The sequence below is a fragment of the Mchenga conophoros genome, linkage group LG5 (genome assembly GCF_057382185.1).
Source record: "Mchenga conophoros isolate Kocher_MC1m ecotype Shallow Benthic linkage group LG5, M_conophoros_male_GT1.1, whole genome shotgun sequence".
NCBI lineage: Eukaryota > Metazoa > Chordata > Actinopteri > Cichliformes > Cichlidae > Mchenga > Mchenga conophoros.
Genome location: NC_140530.1, coordinates 4532121 through 4549722, shown reverse-complemented (window position 1 = coordinate 4549722; position 17602 = coordinate 4532121). Strand labels below are relative to the sequence as shown.

General features: G+C 41.9%; 1 protein-coding gene across 2 annotated transcripts in view; it reads right to left on the bottom strand.

The window, feature by feature from the left end:
* LOC146573610 (copine-9-like) overlaps positions 1-17602 on the bottom strand; it is a 204125-nt gene that overhangs the window by 9230 nt on the left and 177293 nt on the right. For both annotated transcript variants that reach the window (XM_085272862.1, XM_085272863.1), the window contains 2 exons: positions 14567-14669; positions 12631-12688 (listed from right to left, as the gene is read on the bottom strand). In XM_085272862.1, the coding sequence (XP_085128988.1) occupies positions 12631-12688; positions 14567-14669 (161 nt within the window). The remainder of the gene's footprint in view (positions 1-12630; positions 12689-14566; positions 14670-17602) is intronic.

The following is a 17602-nucleotide window of genomic DNA, read 5'->3' as shown; positions in this document are numbered from 1 at the left end:
GTCATAGTCAGTAGAAAGAATTCAGTGATAAAAGTTGACTCACTTCCAGAGTAAACAACATTAATTACATCTCACAGGAAAAAGAGTTCACTTGGAGTACTTTTTGTTTTCCTTTCAACTTGTTATCTAAACAATATGCCAGACAGTTTTGTGTTGTTTTTTGTTTCCCTGCCTATATGACTGGATTCTAGTGTGTAAATATTAAGTTTGGCTGTGAAAGAACTTCATTAGGTTTATTTACACTTTTATCTCGTGAATAAAGATGACAAATATGACTATAACAGCTCCTGATTCTTCCCAAATCTTTTTGTATTTTTTCCAAATCCCAAACCTTCAACCCAAACTGATATAAACTAACACCAGTGAGAACACAAGCGCAGATCTGGCTACTGACAAGTCATTCAGTTGTCCTCAGGGACTGACAAATATATGAGAGCAAAGCTAGTTTGGTCTTTCTGCACCACATCTACTCCCTGATGCTCTCAAAGTGGGGGAAGCAACAAGAAGAAACTGTGTAAACCAACCTCATTAGAGCTTATATAGGCCATGCGAAGTTAATATATAAAAGTGGAGGGCCGCCTGAGTCCCGCACACTCTATTTATAGTTTGTCATCAACAAGCTGAATGAGATGAGCAAGTGACAAACAACCTGCAGTAATCCCAAGAGAGGTTTTTCATGTCTGAATTTAAAGCAGAGGGAAGGAAAGGAAAAAAGAGAAAATAAATTAGATTAAAATAAAGAATGGAAAGTAATGTGAATAAAAGATAACATCTGAAAAAATTAAAGGAAGCAAACGAAAAAGAAGAGGAAAACAAATATAATAAAGTAAAGAGAAGAAAGTAAAAAAAAAGAAAAAGGAAAGGTTAAAATGGTCAAATGCAGGAAGAAAATGTCAAGGAAACAACAAAAAAGGAAATAAATATAAGGAAATGAAAAATAGAAAGGACAAGATATGAAGCAAAGAAAAAGAGAAGATAAAGGAGAGGAACAAGGATGCTGAGTGACGGATGTTGAGGGCAGGCTGGTGGGGCTCCACATGTCACACAGAGATGGCAGATGGTGGCCGGGAGCAGAAGAAGCAAAGGGACGGGATGAACAGAAGGAGACAGAAATATATTCAGCTAGAAGGTGTTGAAAAGTGGTAGTGAGGGTTCAGCTGTGTTGGGTGATCCCAGGGAGGGGAGGAGCCCACTGAGACACACAGGCTGATAGAAAGCCTGCTGCGGCCCTGAGTAACACAAGACTGTGTGTGTGAGATGCTCCACTGTTACTCTGCTCACAGTAATGTCAATGTCATGAAATATGATAGGGACCATTGTGGCTGTTTCTCATGATCCGTCTGAATAATAGTGTTATGAGTAGGCAGTGATCATCTCATGCTCTGTGTCCAGTTTTTATCTGTTGTACAGTGTCCTTGGGTGCTTTGAAAGGCGCTATTTAAATAAAATGTATTATTATTATTATTATTATTACTCCAGCAGTAACGGGGGACTACTCCGTCACCACTTCCTCTGGCATCCCTGTGGCTTTGTTGTTTTTCTTTTTAAAAAAATGCTTTTTATGTCTTTTGTTGAAGTGCATTAGCTATACAAAGAGGCATTAAAAATGCAGCAAGTACATACAAATAAATACGGCAAAACAAAGCGTCTGAACATTAACAGTGTTAGACCAGCTGATAGGAATCCCATCGAGCACCTTTGGGACATCCTGGGTAGGTAAATTTGTGAAAATACTATATTGTTGCATTTTTAATGGCTGCTAGTATAGTTAGCCACCACCATCCCACCTGCTTTGCAACTCAGATGCTGGAATCGAACCCGCACCAATCAACACAGGGACCTTGTGGTAAATGGACTGGTTCTTATACAGTGCTTTTCTACTCTGAGCACTCAAAGTGCTTTACACAACTGCCTCATTCACCCATTCACACCATGAGTGAACGGGTGATTGGTTATTATGATTAAAGATGATGTGATAAATGTGACAAACAGACAAACAATCTTTTATCACATCTATTCATTCTATTAAACAAGCCCTTTTAGTTTATTGTGCAAAAACAGGTCTGAAAAACTTTAAATTTATCAGCTGTCAAATCCTTTGCTCAAGATACTTGGTGAAAATGGAGGAGATATAGGCTGGCTTTGTTAAATGCCTTAGATTTTTTTTTCCTGATAAGAGGTTTGCAGCTTGCACTAGTAACTCCGTTCTCTACTATCTCTGGACTGTGACACTTTGACACTTGCATTTGTAGACCAGCTGTTTTGGGTTTCTTCACAATCTGATGGATCTTTGGCTGCAGCTGTTTCCAGTGGGGAGTCCAGCTCGCCTGCTCTCTTATGAACTTTCTACAAAAGAACTGTACTTTACATATCTGCTTCCTGCACTGTGGTCTTTGATCTTTTTTTTTATCTTCTTACTGCTTTTTCTGGTTAGTTCTCTACCCTTCATGTTTCATTACGGCTACCACTGCAGATCAAGAAGTTGACAATGCAGGTTGGACGTCATGCAAAATATATTTGATGTCAAAATGTTTCTGTTAAGATGTTTTTTAATGTAATTGACACAATAATAAATCTTAATAGTATCTTTATAGTTCAAAATATTAAATTCTTTTGAAGAAATCAATTGTGAAGAAGTCAGTAAAATGCATTTTGATCTTCTGCCATGCTCAAACAATTTTGTTTGAAACCTATTATAAAACACATATGTGGCCCAGATCCTTAAAATAAGTGTGAGATGTTATTTTTAGCAGCGTGGGAAGCCAGATGAGCTGGAGGGAACAGAGAGAAGAAAGGATGCAAGGAAAGGATGATACCTTTCCGGAACAGAATGGTTTATTATAAATTTTGATTTCAAAAGGCTCATTCCCACAAGACGCCCCTGAAAGGCTCCAGTCTGACTGGGGATGAGTGATGTGTGGAGGCTTTACTCAACCAGGCAGCAGACCTGAGTAGAATTGCAGCTGAATACATTTTTGTAGCACAAAAATTACAAGCGGAGTATTTGATTTATCCTCTTTTCTGAGCGTGTGCCTGCTTTTGAAGCTTTTCAAGCATCACAGAGGATAAATCAAGTGCACACCATGAAGCTCTGCGTGCTGAGTGACAGAACCTGCAGACTGTTTTGTTGAGCCCAGAATGCCACTGACAGAAGAAGTGTCACAGGATTATTAAAGATGATTCAAACACAGCAGTGAAGATATCTTTAATTTCCTCGAGTCTCTTGTGGTTTTTTTTCTGTCAAGTGAAATAAACTTTTTTGCCACAGAATTCAGTTAAATTGCAGACTGCTGCTCTCGCTGTCTGACTTTTGCTTTAATTATGCTTCTTATGTCACACACAAGTATTCACCCTTGACCCAAACGCTCAGCACAGATTAATAGGTCCCTATGAGGGCTCAGTGTTTGTTCAGCTTAAATCATTTTTGCCTTTCCCTTCCCTCACCAAAGAACATAATTTAAATCGCGTGTTAAAAAGACACTGACGCTTTATAGGTCAGGTGGTGAGCATAAGACGACAGGCCTCTTTCGCCATTAACGTAATATTATGTTAAGTATATTTCTAGGATGTCACAGAGGAGGAGCACATGGATTCGTTATCTACTCAAGTACAGAGTCTAATGCCAAAACAATGCACCAAGCCTGATTCTGGTGTTTTCCATTTTCTGATGTGTTAAATGCTTAATCATTTTTGAGAAATGCAGTAATTTTCTACTGATTGCACAAGTCCTGGCAGACGCAGTGACAGTGTCAGAAGAGTAAATATAATAACAATTTGATCAATGATGTCATAACAACAGAAATTTGTCACCAAAAACCTTTTGATTCAATTCAATTCAGTTTTATTCATTTATTTATTTTATTTATATAGCAGCAAATCACACACAGTTGCCTTAAGGCTCTTTAAAAAGAAATAAGGATTAGCTTTAAAAACATGCTCCAAAGTAGATAAACATATGATTTATTTATTGGCACTTGGCCATCAAGTCTGTTGATTCTGATTCATTTGTACAAAGATTTAATCAATCTCTTAATTACAAGCACAATATTATCAGGATTAACAGAAGTGATAAAAACAAAACACAAGTGGGAACAAATTGTTTCTTGAACATTCAGTGAAAGAAGAAAAAACCCTCAGTAATTTAATTAAAGGCTTGCTGTTCCCGCTTGCTAGTTAATTGTGCATTTGCAGAAATGTTTGAAAAAAGGAACTGCTCTGTGTGTTGGCAGTCAGATGGAGAGGTCTGATACCAACCTGGGATTTGGAGAACTGCAAACATTTAACATAATGCCACTCATACAATCAGTAGAAAATGAGCACATTTTGATGGCTGATTAGAATCTTATTTATCGGAAAATGGAAAATTAAAGTAGTTGTGAGTACAATGGGGATATGTAGCCTAGAAGAGAAACTTTGACAAACTTTGTTGTAAGAGTTCTGGCCCACCAAAAACCAGATCTACGTTTAGCTGATATCCCAATTAAGGTAATCTTCTCAGCCATCTCCACATGAATAGATTGGAACATTGTGTGGTTTCACAGATAACAAACAGCAATCATTTCTGGCAATGAAAGCTGGCTTTCTAGCTACATTTGAGCAATTTTCAGACGAGGCATTCAGAAATATTTAAAGTATTCGTGGAGTTCTATATCATGAACTGCTTCACAAAGAAACTATGCCATCAATGAAGTTTTATAGCAACATCCTTAAGCATCTGATGGAGCTGCTGTGGCGATTGCCATCACGTCAGTGTCTGCTAGTACACGGTGCATTTTTTGGAGACGACTCTGTTTCATCCTCTCTGTCTCCCCGTCTTGGTGTCAAGCTCGGTGAGTCTCGGTGCTCCTGCAACTTCCTGTTTTATTTTGTCAGGCCTCATCTCATGTGCATTGTGTTCAGTTTTGCTTCCCCTTTCTTGTTATGCCTAATTTGTTCCTGCTGTGTTCCCATGTGTTTCCACTTCCCTAATCACCCGTAGTGTATATATTATCTCCGTCTCCCCTTGTCCCTTGTTGGTGTCTCAGCTTATCTTCCAGTTTCTTGGTTGTTACTCAGGTTTTATTGCTTTTTAAAAATTGTATTTATTTAGTTTTTTAAATGAATAAAGTGTTTCCCAGTTTAAGTCCTCTGGTTCTTTTGGCTTTCCTTGTTTTGTTTCAGCCTTACTGAATGGCTCGTCTTTTGTTAACTGTTCTCCTGCGTCATCGGCATTTGGGTCTCTGCCTCACATCATCTGCAGCTGCAGCTCCTGAAACTATTTAGTTATTTATTTTTTGAAATGTGAAAATATCAAGACGTAAGTTAAACTACATAGTGGCAATGTCAGGAACAGAAACACTGGGTGTAGAGTTAACATCAACACCAACCTTAGTGGCATTGGCTTGTGATTATATCCCACTGTCTTTACGTCAACATGATACTAAAGCTTTATGACCAGTAATATTGAATATAATTAACAGAGGTATTGGATATATTTTAGACTTCCGGTTTTGACGAGCATGGGGTAGTCACACTTTCCCTTAGCTCCCGCAACTTTTAGTTATTTGAACGAGCCCACCTAACTTATCTTTTGAGGCAAATATCTTGGTGATTTGGTGTAGCCGTCGGAACATTTGATGCCCTGTCATGTCGCCTAAACCTGTGAAGTCGAATGGCAAAACAACCGAATGCGTGGCTGCTAGCGTTCCTGCGAATGTTAGCAAAGCCGACATAACAGCACTGCTAGCGGAGCACTGTTTGGCTTTACTGGCGGAGCTAAAAGTCAGCTTTTTTGATGACGTGAATAAAAAGCTGGACGGACTACAGAAGGCATCGGACAACCATAGAATCTTTGGAGGAAAGCGCCGAAACGCTCGACCACCGCCTTGCTAAAGTGGAGGATACCTGTGAGACACTACGGGTCGCTAATGAAAAGCTGAAGGCTAAGCTATCGGACATTGAGTCGAGAAACAGACGCTGCAATGCTCGCCTTATTGGCCTGGAGGAAGGGATTGAGGGTCCACATCCCTCTAAGTTTTTCTCACAGTTGTTGCAAGACATTTTTGGGAGAGACATTTTCCCCTCTCCCCCCGAACTGGATCATGCACACCGTATTTCGGCCCCCAAACCGGCCCCTGGAGGCAGACCCGTCATTGTCTGTTTTCACCGCTACCAAAACAAGGAGCTGCTAATACGAGAGGCTAGGAGGAGGAACGACCCGAAGTATATGGATAAACCATTCCGGGTCTATGAAGACTACAGCCCTGAGGTGGTGAGCCAGAAACCATCACTGCTATACCCGGTGCGACTACGCATTGTTAAAACGGATGGTGTACGCCTCACATTTGGCTCTGTGGCTGAGGCCGAAAGGTTTGTGCAAGACTCCATGGAAGACTGAACTGTTTTGAGGCACGTGGAACACGGGACTACTTTGGACGACTGTTATGGCATTGTCATGATTCCTATGTTGATTTTCAGACATTTAACTTCATTTCTTTTTCTTTATTATTTTTTTGGCGTGACAGTGCAATTATTTGCACATATTTTGAATTGTGGACTTCACCGGTGTACACCTGGTGGGTCTTATTCCAACCTTTATACTATGCAGGCTTAAGGAGCTTTAGGTAGGATAGTTATGGATGTTTTTCAGTTGGATTGGGTAGGTGTGCTGTTTGTTCTGACAGCTAGTGTCACCTGGGGGTTCAGGGGGTTTCTGGGAGGGTTTCTGTGTTCGACTGTCCAAGTTAAGAACCAAGTGCTTTATGTTTCTCGTCTGAGCAACCAGCTAAAACCTTTGATATATTTTCAATGGTTACCTCTATTGACTTAGTGACCTGGAATGTTAAAGGCCTGAACCATCCTATTAAAAGAAAGAAGGTTCTCACTCACTTGAAAAATATGGGTGCTGATATAGCCTTTATTCAAGAAACCCATCCTAAAATGTCAGATAATACTCGTTTAAAATGTAGTTGGGTGGGGCAGCACTCACATTTTACAAAGGGAAGAGGTGTAGCGATATTGGTCAATATATTGGTTTTTAATAAAAGGGTTCCTTTTACCCCCTGTTCGACTCTGGCTGATTCAAACGGATACGTTATAGTAACCAGATCAATTTTTATTATTAATGTTACATTAGCAAATATATATGCCCCAATTTTTTTTTCACGCGTCCTACTGATCATCTGTAAGAACTGGATACTCGACAGCTTCTTATTTACAGTCCTTTTTTTCAACCTACGGCATCTTGGACATTTGGCGTTTTTTACACCCACAAGACAGACAATATTCCTTTTTTTCAAATGCTCATCAAACCTACAGTAGAATTGACTATTTTTTTACCTCTCTTGTTAAGTCATGTGATTATCAGCCTATTGTAATATCTGACCATGTGCCCTTAATATTGACACTGCATATACCCGGTATGGAGTCTCCTAAACTCTCTTTTGTTAAGTGATGAAAACTTTATAGAGTTTATTTCAGATCAAATTACCTACTTTTTGGAATTTAATTTAACTCAGATATTTCCATCTCGTCGGTCTGGGAGGCTCTTAAGGCTTATCTTCGCGGCCAGGTTATATCGTTTACAGCCAATATGAAACGCACTTCTACTTCTAAACTAAAGGATTTGGAAAAGCAAATATCAGACTTGGATAATAGGAATTCTCAGAACCCCTCACCAAATTTATATAAAGAACGTTTGAAACTGGGTGCAGAATATGATGTGCTCGCCTCACATTCTATAGAATATTTATTGTTAAAGAACCGCAGTGATACCTATGAGCACGGAGATAAGGCGGGAGAGATTCTAGCAAGACAGTTGAAATGTGCAAGAGCCAGGCAAACTATTAATGGGGTCGCAACCCGAGATGGTGGAACTGTTACAGATCAACAGGGGATAAATGATGCTTATCAGCATTATTATTATAAGTTGTGTAGCTCCGATAATACCAATGATTCTAACCTCCTCTCTGATTCTTTTAGAGACCTAAAGATTCCAACATTGTCCCCAGACGAGGTTTCCACCCTGGATGCACCTCTGCAGCAGCAGGAGAGCATAACAGCAATAAAATCATTACAGTCTCACCGATCACCAGGCCCTGATGGCTTACCGAACGAGTTTCATGCCGCCTTTGCTGGAAAACTAGCCCCTGTGTTAGCGACGTTATATACTGACTCTCTTGCCAAAGGTGGAGTCGCATTTCCAATATGGCGACTCCCGACGTATATGGGGCGGGCTACGAACAATCACAGATTATAAACCCAGCACTGTGAGATGTACGAAACCGGAATTAGCTGACGAACTCAATGCTTTTTTTGCGCGTTTTGAGGCGCCTCAGTTTCAATCTCAGAGCCCTGCACCCGCCCCCGCTGCTGAACCAGCACCACTGATACTCTCTGAGCATGACGTGAGGAGAGCTCTGAGGGCAACCAACTGCAGGAAGGCAGCGGGACCAGATAGCATACCGGGACGTGTGCTAAGAGTATGTGCAGATCAGCTGACCACAGTTTTCACCAGCATCTTCAATGCCTCCCTGGCCCAGCAGGTAGTCCCCACCTGCTTTAAAACATCAGTGACTGTTCCGATCCCTAAGAACACCCGCCCAGCCAGCCTAAATGATTATCGCCCAGTGGCCCTAACATCTGTAGTGATGAAATGTTTTGAAAGGCTCATGAAACCCTTTATTAGTTCTTTCCTCCCTCCCGACTTGGACTCATTGCAGTTTGCATACCGGACAAATAGATCCACTGGAGATGCTGTAGCACAGGTCCTGCACACCACACTGAGCCATCTAGATGAGGGACGTGGGAACTATGTGAGAATGCTGTTTATAGACTACAGCTCAGCGTTCAACACCATAGTGCCCCACATCCTTACGGATAAGCTCCGGGATCTGGGATTCAGCACATCCTTGTGCAGGTGGATTCACAGCTTTTTGACTGCGAGACCACAGTCGGTGAGAATAGGGGATGTGTACTCTCATACCCTTTCACTGAACATAGGGGCCCCCCAGGGATGTGTGCTTAGCCCTCTTCTTTATTCCCTCTACACCGCGGACTGCACGGCCAGATACCCCACTAACTCCATTGTGAAGTTCGCTGACGACACAGTGGTGGTAGGACTCATCTCCGGGAATGACGAGAGGGCCTACCGAAGCGAGGTGGACGGATTAGCAAAGTGGTGTGTGGCAAACCACCTCTCCATGAATATCAGCAAAACAAAGGAGATGGTGATTGATTTTAGGAGACAGAGAGGCGAGAAAACTCACACCCCAATTCAGATCAATGGAAACCCTGTGGAGAAAGTCTCTAATTTTAAATACCTCGGTGTTTATATCAAAGAGGACCTTAATTGGAACACACATACGGACTTCCTCATCAGCAAAGGCAGACAGCGCCTCTATCATCTGAGGCGTTTAAAGAGGTTTAAGATCTCCAAGAACATCCAGAGGAGATTCTACACCGGGGTCATTGAGAGCATCCTGTGTAATAACATCACGGTGTGGTACGGGAACTGCACAGTACAGCAACAGAAAGCCCTGCAGAGGGTCGTGCGCACAGCTGAACGCACTATGGGAACATCTTTACCAACACTGCAGGACATCTACGCTGAAAGGTGCAGATCCCGGGCCATCAGGATCACTAACGACTCCAGCCATCCCGCTTACAAACTGTTCAGGCCACTGAGGTCAGGGAAACGCCTCTGTAGCCTGAAAACAAGAACTGAAAGGTTCAGGAGGAGTTTTTACCCACAAACAGTGAGACTCCTCAATCAAAACACAAATCGGACAACATGATGGACAATTCCATACACAGTATATAATTTTCCTTTGAGTTTTATCCTTATTTTTATTTGTATTTTATCATATACATCTGTATTTATGTAAATACGTACACTATAGCTCTTAACTATTATAGCGTAATATTTTGCACGATATTATACATTTTTATACTTTTATATAGATATTTTTTATTATAAGTTTAGTAAGATGCACAGTCGGGGGGGGAGTACTTTTTAGCCGGAAAAAATATTTCACTGTGTGTTGTACTAGTTATAACTACATGTGACAAATAAATAAAGAATTGAAAGGTGTTTTGCCTGATAGCCTAAATCAAGCCTGTATAAGCCTGTATCTTCCCAAAAAAGATAAAAACCCTTTGGAATGTGGATCCTACAGGCCGATTTCACTCCTGAATTCAGACTATAAAATACTAGCGAAGGTTTTGGCCAACCGATTGGAAAAAGTTTTACCCAACATAATCTCTTCAGATCAGACTGGTTTTATTAAAACAGGCACTCCTTTTTTAGTATTCGTCGACTACTTAATATAATGTACACCCCCAGCCAAGCTGCTTCCGAATGCCTTCTCTCCATGGATGCGGAGAAGGCTTTCGATCGAGTAGAATGGGAATATCTATTTGAGGCCTTGCAAAGATTTGGGTTTGGAAGTTTCCCCCTCAGCCCCCTCCTTTTTGTATTAGCTATTGAGCCGTTGGCAATAGCTATATGAAGTAGTCATGTTATTCAAGGCATTTCGCGATATGGCACTGAGCAAAAACTAAAAATCTCTCTATGCCGATGATCTCCTGCTGTTTGTGTCCAAGGCTGAGGTAACAATTCCCTACATTCTTGAACTTTTTGATACATTTGGGCTTGTGTCAGGCTATAAATTGAATCTACACAAGAGTGAATTACTGCCTCTAAATATGCCTCTTTCCACATTAGCGAACATTACTGTTCCCTTCAAGACTGCAACGCACAGTTTTGTCTATCTAGGCATAACTGTGATGAAAAACTTCAGTGATCTCTTTAAAGAAATTTTTACTAAGTTACACCTCAGTATGCAACAAGACTTGTCAAAATGGTCGCCGCTTCCTCTCTCGTTAGTTGGGAGAGTGAATGTAGTTAAAATGTCTGTATTACCCAGATATCTTTATCTGTTTCAAAGCCTCCCTATATACATTCCGAATGCTTATTTTAAGAAATTGGACTCTGCAATTACATCATACCTTTGGAACAATAAGAAACCACGTTTGCATACAACACATCTGCAAAAGTCAAAGCAAGACGGAGGCCTGGCTCTACCGAATTTCTGTTATTATTACTGTGCTGTTACGCTGTCTGACCTACTGGCTGCACTATCAGCACGATTGCAGCGGACCCTTATGGGTAGAAATGGAGAAGCTCTCTTCTGGTTCTTTCTTGCTATTGTCTGTCGTAGGTGCATCTATCCCGTTACCCAAAAGCCTGACAATTGAGAATCCTGTAGTTAATAATATTATCCAGATTTGCTTTCAGTTTAGAAAACATTTTAATCTTCTGAAGATGTGCTTAGGCAGCCCAGTAGCTTCCAACTATGTTTTTTCCCCTTCAATGTCTGATGCCACATTTCAGGGCTAGCAGAGGCGAGGGCTGAGATCTTTAAAAGATCGTTTGCCTCATTTGAACAGCTGACTAATAAATACAACTTACCCCCCTCTCGTTTTTTTTAGGTATCTACAAATACGACACTTTCTTTCAGGCTCTATCCCAGGGTTCCCAAATAAACCCCTAATGATGTAATGGATGACATTATGTGTTTTAACCCAGCTAAGAAAAAGGCCATATCATCAATACTTGTTCTGATTTTGCGCCTGGGTTCTTCTTCTATGTCTGCAATTAAGCGATCCTGCTGAAGCAGACTGGGGCAATGTTTTAAGTAATATTCACTCGTCCTCCATGTGTGCAAGACATTGCCTTCTGCAGTTTAAAATAGTGCATAGGGTCCATCTCAGCAAATCGAAATTGGCAAAGATGCATCCTCTGATTGACCCAACGTGCGAAAGATGTAAATTGGCAGAGGCCACCTTGTTTTGGTCCTGTCCCAAAATACAAAAGTTCTGGACGGATGTCTGTGAGGCTTTGTCCAAGACCAAAAATAAAAAATGTGAACCTGCTCTGTGAAGCACACACACACACACACACACACACACACACACACACACACACACACACACACACACACACACACACACACACACACACATTTCTATTTGCTTCAGTCAGCTTTACAGCAGTCACAGGACATTTTCTTCAGGAAATGCTCCGCCGTGATTAACCAAAAACATTTAAGAACATGAGGAACAGGAGGAAAAGGAGGAAATAAGGAAAATCTCTGATCTCGTTTGGAACCACATGTCTGTAATTTTTTTTTCTCTCAAGAGCCCAAATTTAATTATTTCTTGTAATGTCCTGGAGCCATTTGACTTTTCATGCCGGTTTGTATTTGGTATTCATTTTAAATAGGTTGGGTTTTCCACTGGGACATTTTTATCTCCTTGGATGTACTGAGGCTGACATTTTCTGTGGGTTACTACAGCTCCATTTTAAATGATTAAACCATGTGGAGAACTGAATGATATTACAGACATATACTGTAAGTAGGAACCAATGAGGTTTGTGCCCTGGAATACAAACTATATAGGCTGGAATGTTCTTTGCTCCTGCAAGGTTGGTTTTAACAGTTGGTTTTAACAGTGCTACATAATGGAGCACAGCAAAGAAACAGATGCTCGATTGTATTTGTGAAACAAATAATGACGTCTCTGACATGTATCTGTCAGCGTGAAAGTACTCAGCACATCCCCTCTTCCATGTCACACACAAGTACTTACCATCAAACTCAGCAGGGCCCACTCCTACTATGATGACAGACATTGGCAGAGAGGCTGCCTGTGGAAGGAGCATAGAATGAATACGAGACAGATTACAGTTCCCCCACTCCTTGAAAGACAGTTTTACACAGTAATGCAGCAATATACAGAATGGCATACCAGTGAAAAGCTAGCTTTACCTGATACAGTTTGACTGAACTTCAGTTGTGGGTTTTTTTTTCCAGAACATTATGGAATTAGTACCAGTCTTTGTCTCTGCCTGTTTCTCTTACTTCTGCAGTAGCATCTAATTTAAGTCCAATACAAACACATTTTGTCGATCAGACACTTGGTAGTTAACCACAGTATGTGTAAATCAAAATATTTTCCATCCATCCAGCCATCTGTTCTCTTCCATTAACTTCACAAAAAGCCAGTCTGCCTGGGGTAACACAGAGAATACTTACATTCCATATTTCCGTTATTATTCGTTTTAATATTGATCAGTACAACTTTGAGATTCTCTACATTGCATGCTAGTCATGGCAATGGTTAAACTAACTACCTAGTTGATCCCTAATAATTTAGACACATACACATACCAATAAAAAAAAACTGTGTGATCAGATAGAGGAAGTGGCTGACATCTAGAAGTCCTACCAGTGGTTGGACAAAGTTGGATTGAAAGACAGCACAGAGGCACTGATCATAGCAGCACAAGAACAAGCTCTGAGCACAAGATCCATAGAGGCTGGGGTCTATCACACCAGGTAAGACCCCAGGTGCAGGCTGTGTAAAGATGCCTCTGAGACAATCCAGCACATAACAGCAAAAACATCAGTGCCGAGCATAGCCTGGAAGTCCTGAAGTGATAATGGGATATGTGCCCCAGGATGGTTGGGAATGACCGAATAAGATCCCGTGGGACTTCCAAATACAGACGGACAAACTAGTAATGTCCAACCAACCGGAAAGAGAAGTGGTGGACAAGCAGAGGAAGACAGGTGTAGTAATAGATCTATCTATACCAAATGATAGCAAAAAGAAGAAGAAGGAAAACGAGAAACTCAAGAAATACCAAAGGCTGAGAGAGGAGCTCAAGAAGATATGGAGGGTGAAGGCAAAAGTGGTGCTTGTGGTAAACAAGGCAGTGACCTGGGCAAGTGGCTCCAGCATATCTCAGGAATGACATCCGAGATCTCTGTCCAGAAGAGCGCAGTCCTGGGAACAGCAAAGATACTGTGCAGAACCCTGAAGCTCTCAGGCCTCTGGTACTCCACATGTACTCCTCCAAGTGTGATTTGAGGCAAGCCTGACTTTGTTTATGTCAGCGCTTACAGCTGTGACTGGTAAGTCTACATGAGGTAATCAACTTCTGACTTTTTCCTCCTCTTCTTTTTCCCCCCATTTTTTAAAATTTCTGTTCATATTTGAGCCACGATTGAGCCGGGCTCAAGAGTTGGGAGTTCGCCTTGTAATCGGAAGGTTGCCGGTTCGAGCCCTGGCTTGGACAGTCTCGGTCGTTGTGTCCTTGGGCGAGACACTTCACACGTTGCCTACTGGTGGTGGTCAGAGGGTGGTCCGAGGGCCCGGTGGCACCAGTGTCCGGCAGCCTAGCTTCTGTCAGGGTGGCTGTGGCTACAATGTAGCTTACCATCACCAGTGTGTGAATGTGTGGATGACTGGATATGTGAAGCGCTTTGGGGTCCTTAGGGACTAGTAAAGCACTATACAAATACAGGCCAGGCCATTTTAAATCTAAAGGACTTCTGAAAAAGCAGGCACTTTCTTACTAACAAACACTTTTCAGATTTGATAGCTGCGTTCATCACAGTATATGCTATTATACAAGACTTTACACATCATATCACCTGTCTTGGGTTGATGTGGATCCCACTGATGTGCTGCCTCTACATTCAATTAAATGTTCTGTGTGTAGTGTGCTATGTATACTCACATTGACAACTGCCTCTTTAGTCTGAGCCATGTCTGAGATGACGCCGTCTGTGATCATCAGCAGCACAAAGTACTGTGAGCCATCAGTCACTTCTGCAGCACTCCTTACAGCATAAAACACACAAACATGCAAATGTTAGGCCCCGAACATGTTCCATGCACACATGCCTGAGCAAAACTGTTGCTTTGGTTAAAATAACCAACAGATAATATTGTTTTATGTGCATGGGATATGGGCATGTTCAACTATGGCTGATCACCAATAGAGGCTTTGAAGGAAATGCAAAATCAGATGTAACTTTCTCTGGTTTTTTTGCTCTCAGTTGCAAAGTACCTGCTCAGAAGTATGATACTTCAGGTGACTAAAGTGTGTGAGATCAAACTTTGAAAGTTCCTGCATTTGTGCACGTATGTCTAACATGTTTTGGGTCTTATGATTTATTTGTGTACATAGATATGCACTTTGGTATGTTATCATACATCACTGATGTGGTGGTATTAAGTACTGCAGGTGTGCTGTGTTCAATATCTGTGTGAAAAAGTGATCCAAGCATGAAACAGCAGTATCCAACCAAGTTCTTTTAATCAAATGAGTGAAACTGCAGTCGATCGGAAAATTGCTGAAGTGACTTAAATAAATATAGACATTAGTATGATATACTCTAGCGCAGGGGTGCCCAATCCCGGTCCTCGAGAACTACTGTCCTGCAGCTTTTAGATGCATCCTTGTTCCCACACACCCGAATCAAATGAATGGCTTGTTATCAGGCCTTTGCCAAACATGATGGCATGCTGAAGAGGTAATCAAACCATTTGATTCAGCTGTGTTGGAGTAGGGATGCATCTAAAAGCTGCAGGATAGTAGCTCTCGAGGACTGGGATTGGGCAGCCCTGCTCTAGCGGAAGTCCCGTGATAGTCTAAATACAAAATTTGAGACCACAGCCAGATATACTCTGCAGTAATATCTTTATTGCACAGGAGGTGGTCAGTGAAGAAGGGAAAACATTTTACCTCCTTATTTGTTTAATATTGTGATAGGACGTGGGAAGGAAGGGTCTAACCCAAACCAAAAAGTGACTGAAACCACAGTCTTTATAAAAAAAAAAAAGATTCCAAGCCCCCCACATTTTTGTTTTTTGTTTTTTTATAGTGGCCATAATCCTTTTTGTAGAATTTCTGACATTAATCTCAGAATTCCGATGATTTTCTGGAATTCTGGGGAAAAAAAGATCTCCCCCATTGTTTTTCAGTGTAACTAATTCTCTATGGAAGACTGCGTTCTTCCATTTGCGCAACATCTCTAAAATTAGAAATATCCTGTCTCAGAGTGATGCTGAAAAACTAGTTCATGCATTTATTACTTCCAGGCTGGACGACTGTAACTCATTATTATCAGGATGTCCAAAAAACTCCCTGAAAAGCCTTCAGCTAATCCAAAATGCTGCAGCAAGAGTCCTGACAGAGACTAGAATGAGAGAGCATATTTCTCCTGTTTTGGCTTCCCTTCATTGGCTTCCTGTTAAATCCAGAATTGAATTCAAAATCCTGCTCCTCACATACAAGGTCTTAAATAATCAGGCCCCATCTTACCTTAATGACCTTGTAGTACCATATCACCCTATTAGAGCACTTCGCTCTCGCTCTGCAGGCCTACTTGTTGTTCCTAGAGTATTTAAAAGTAGAATGGGAGGGAGAGCCTTCAGTTTTCAGGCCCCTCTTCTGTGGAACCAGCTTCCAGTTTGGATTCGGGAGACAGACACTATCTCTACTTTTAAGATTAGGCTTCAAACTTTCCTTTTTGCTAAAGCATATAGTTAGGGCTGGACCAGGTGACCCTGAATCCTCCCTTAGTTATGCTGCAATAGACGTAGGCTGCCGGGGGATTCCCATGATGCATTGAGTTTTTCCTTTCCAGTCACCTTTCTCACTCACTATGTATTAACAGACGTCTCTGCATTCAATCATATCTGTTGTTAATCTCTGTCTCTCTTCCACAGCATGTCTTTTATCCTGTCTTCCTTCTCTCACCCCAACCGGTTGCAGCAGATGGCCCCGCCCCTCCCTGAGCCTGGTTCTGCCGGAGGTTTCTTCCTGTTAAAATGGAGTTTTTCCTTCCCACTGTCGCCAAAGTGCTTGCTCATAGGGGGGTCATATGATTGTTGGGTTTTTCTCTGTATCTATGAAGCGCCTTGAGGCGACTTTTGTTGTGATTTGGCGCTATATAAATAAAATTGAATTGAATTGAATTGAATTGAAGCTCAGGTCTGAAAGCAGCAGCAGCCAGCATGGTTATATATATATATTTCCACAGCACGTCACACACTCTAAGTTTCACTTTCTGTCTGCACCTCCTGTGCTCTGCAAAAGCATGCAGTTTCCTGTGAGGGAAGGAACAAAGATCTTCTGGTGAATGCAGTGAAGACCCTCCATAGGTTGGACTCAAGGCCAGAAGAGGTGATGGAGTGCCTCCAAAGGCTTGTCAAGCAGCTGGCATTTGTGGAGATGACAGTACCCTTTATTTGCTTGGCAGGTGACTGTCCACATTGGCAGTGGAGAAGGGGCCTCTTAGGAGGCTTGGCAGGGGGGTGGCAACAACAGACATGAAGATCTCTGGTACTTGGTGGGAGTCTGGCAGCGATGAAAAAGGCAGAGCAGATGGGTTCACTCTCGAGACTAGGTAGAGTGCGGGTATTGGTGAAGCAGGGCAGGGAACCAGCCGCTGAGGAGTGGCCAAGCACAAGCTCAAGAAGGCCAACTGTGAAAGCAGTATGCCTGTAGAGGCCTGGCTGGAGGCTGAGATGGAACAAAGGCGGTGAAAACAAAATAAGTCCGCAGACCAAAGATAAAGGGAGGCCATCTTGGGTAAAACAAGATCTAACGGCTCAAGCAGCTTGGGACACTTTGGCTCAAGCTCAAACACTTTGGCACCCTCTGAAGACACTAGAGGCTCGGGATATGCAGGGCACACAGGCACCCTGGGCTGGGGCCGTGGCACACTGGACACAATGGCGCAGCATCACCTCAGACTCAAGATAT